Source organism: Bactrocera latifrons, unplaced genomic scaffold, assembly GCF_001853355.1.
Source record: "Bactrocera latifrons isolate USDA-ARS-PBARC rearing strain unplaced genomic scaffold, ASM185335v1 scaffold_31, whole genome shotgun sequence".
In the NCBI taxonomy this organism is placed as follows: domain Eukaryota; kingdom Metazoa; phylum Arthropoda; class Insecta; order Diptera; family Tephritidae; genus Bactrocera; species Bactrocera latifrons.
In genome coordinates, this window is record NW_017536741.1 from 2,832 (window position 1) to 4,063 (window position 1,232).

At 28.0% G+C, this 1,232-nt stretch overlaps 1 protein-coding gene across 1 annotated transcript; it reads left to right on the top strand.

The window, feature by feature from the left end:
* Nucleotides 1–184: 184 nt before the first annotated feature.
* LOC108970693 lies at nt 185–1,167 on the top strand (the record flags this gene model as incomplete). Its single annotated transcript, XM_018936217.1, has 5 exons — nt 185–321; nt 594–690; nt 753–943; nt 1,017–1,099; nt 1,154–1,167. Coding segments are annotated over 5 exons (522 nt in total), but the record flags the coding sequence as incomplete, so codon positions are not given.
* Nucleotides 1,168–1,232: the final 65 nt, after the last annotated feature.

Below are 1,232 nucleotides of genomic sequence, written 5' to 3' on the forward strand. Positions count from 1 at the left end.
TATAATATAATTGAAAAAACTAATTTAAGATCATTCATTAAATGAGCGGAAGAGTTAACTAGTGTAGTACGCTTTCATTTATGACTTCCACTGAATATATGTCAAAATCGATATTTTGAAAAGTTCTCAAGTTTTATTGCTAAAATATATTTGATAAGTATTTTCTAAAAACTTATTTTTTCAGTTGCTTACACAATTCTGCGAATCTATTATAACAGATATCACATTTTTGGAACATAAACAACACAACTGCGCCAAAATATTTAAATTTCATGATCTTGAAATGGGTTATTGCTTTCTAGCCAATAATTTTATGGATTAGTAAGCATCGTTTCTGCATCGTACAGTAGCATATATAGAAACTCTAGCAATAGAAAAACAGGATATACATACATATTTTGCATGATAACTTTCTTTATCACGTTACATGTATGCGCATATGTTCGCACATTTTTCATGGTTTGCTTAACAATTTAAAATATTTCATTTTAATCTTCTGCGAAAATATTAAATTTTTGGGTTGTTCGAGTATCTATGTATGTACTGACGCAATATCTAAATTAAAAACCAAAATTTGGGTTATCACATTATAGTCGCAATTTAGATGAGTTGCCGTTACGACTTAGCCCGTTTGAAGCGAGGAAATCATTAAAACTATTTCTAAAACAAGAATCACTTTGGAAATACGAGGTCTGCAAATTAACATATTTAAAAAATTTTATGTAGAACTATTGTAGTTCAAAAAAATGTAGATGTATGTACATAGCAACGAGGATATACCATATTTCGGATTACTTTCACAAACTTTAGGGCAGGATCATATAAGGTATACTTATAATATGGAAGAAATGCTAAATAGCTTGACAGTAAATGATGAAAGCTTTGAAAAAAGAAAATGCAAGTTTCCACACGAAACAATTTATGGATCCACTTATCACTACAGGTGAGTTGTAGATTTTAATATGCAAGACTTTAGCTTTATACGAATAGATGTAACATAAAATTTTCATATTTAGTTTTTCAACATGCATGTCTGATCTCAGAGTTATTTTGGAGTTAAAATACTGTAATTGCACATTATTCACATCTCCCATTAAATGTAAGTTTTATACAATGTTTACCATAAATTCAAGAGTTATTTTCTTATGCTAAGCTATAAAAATGTGAATTATTTACTCAGTTAAAGGTAAAACTTATTACTAATATTATGGTATATTTTCGAAACATTTTTA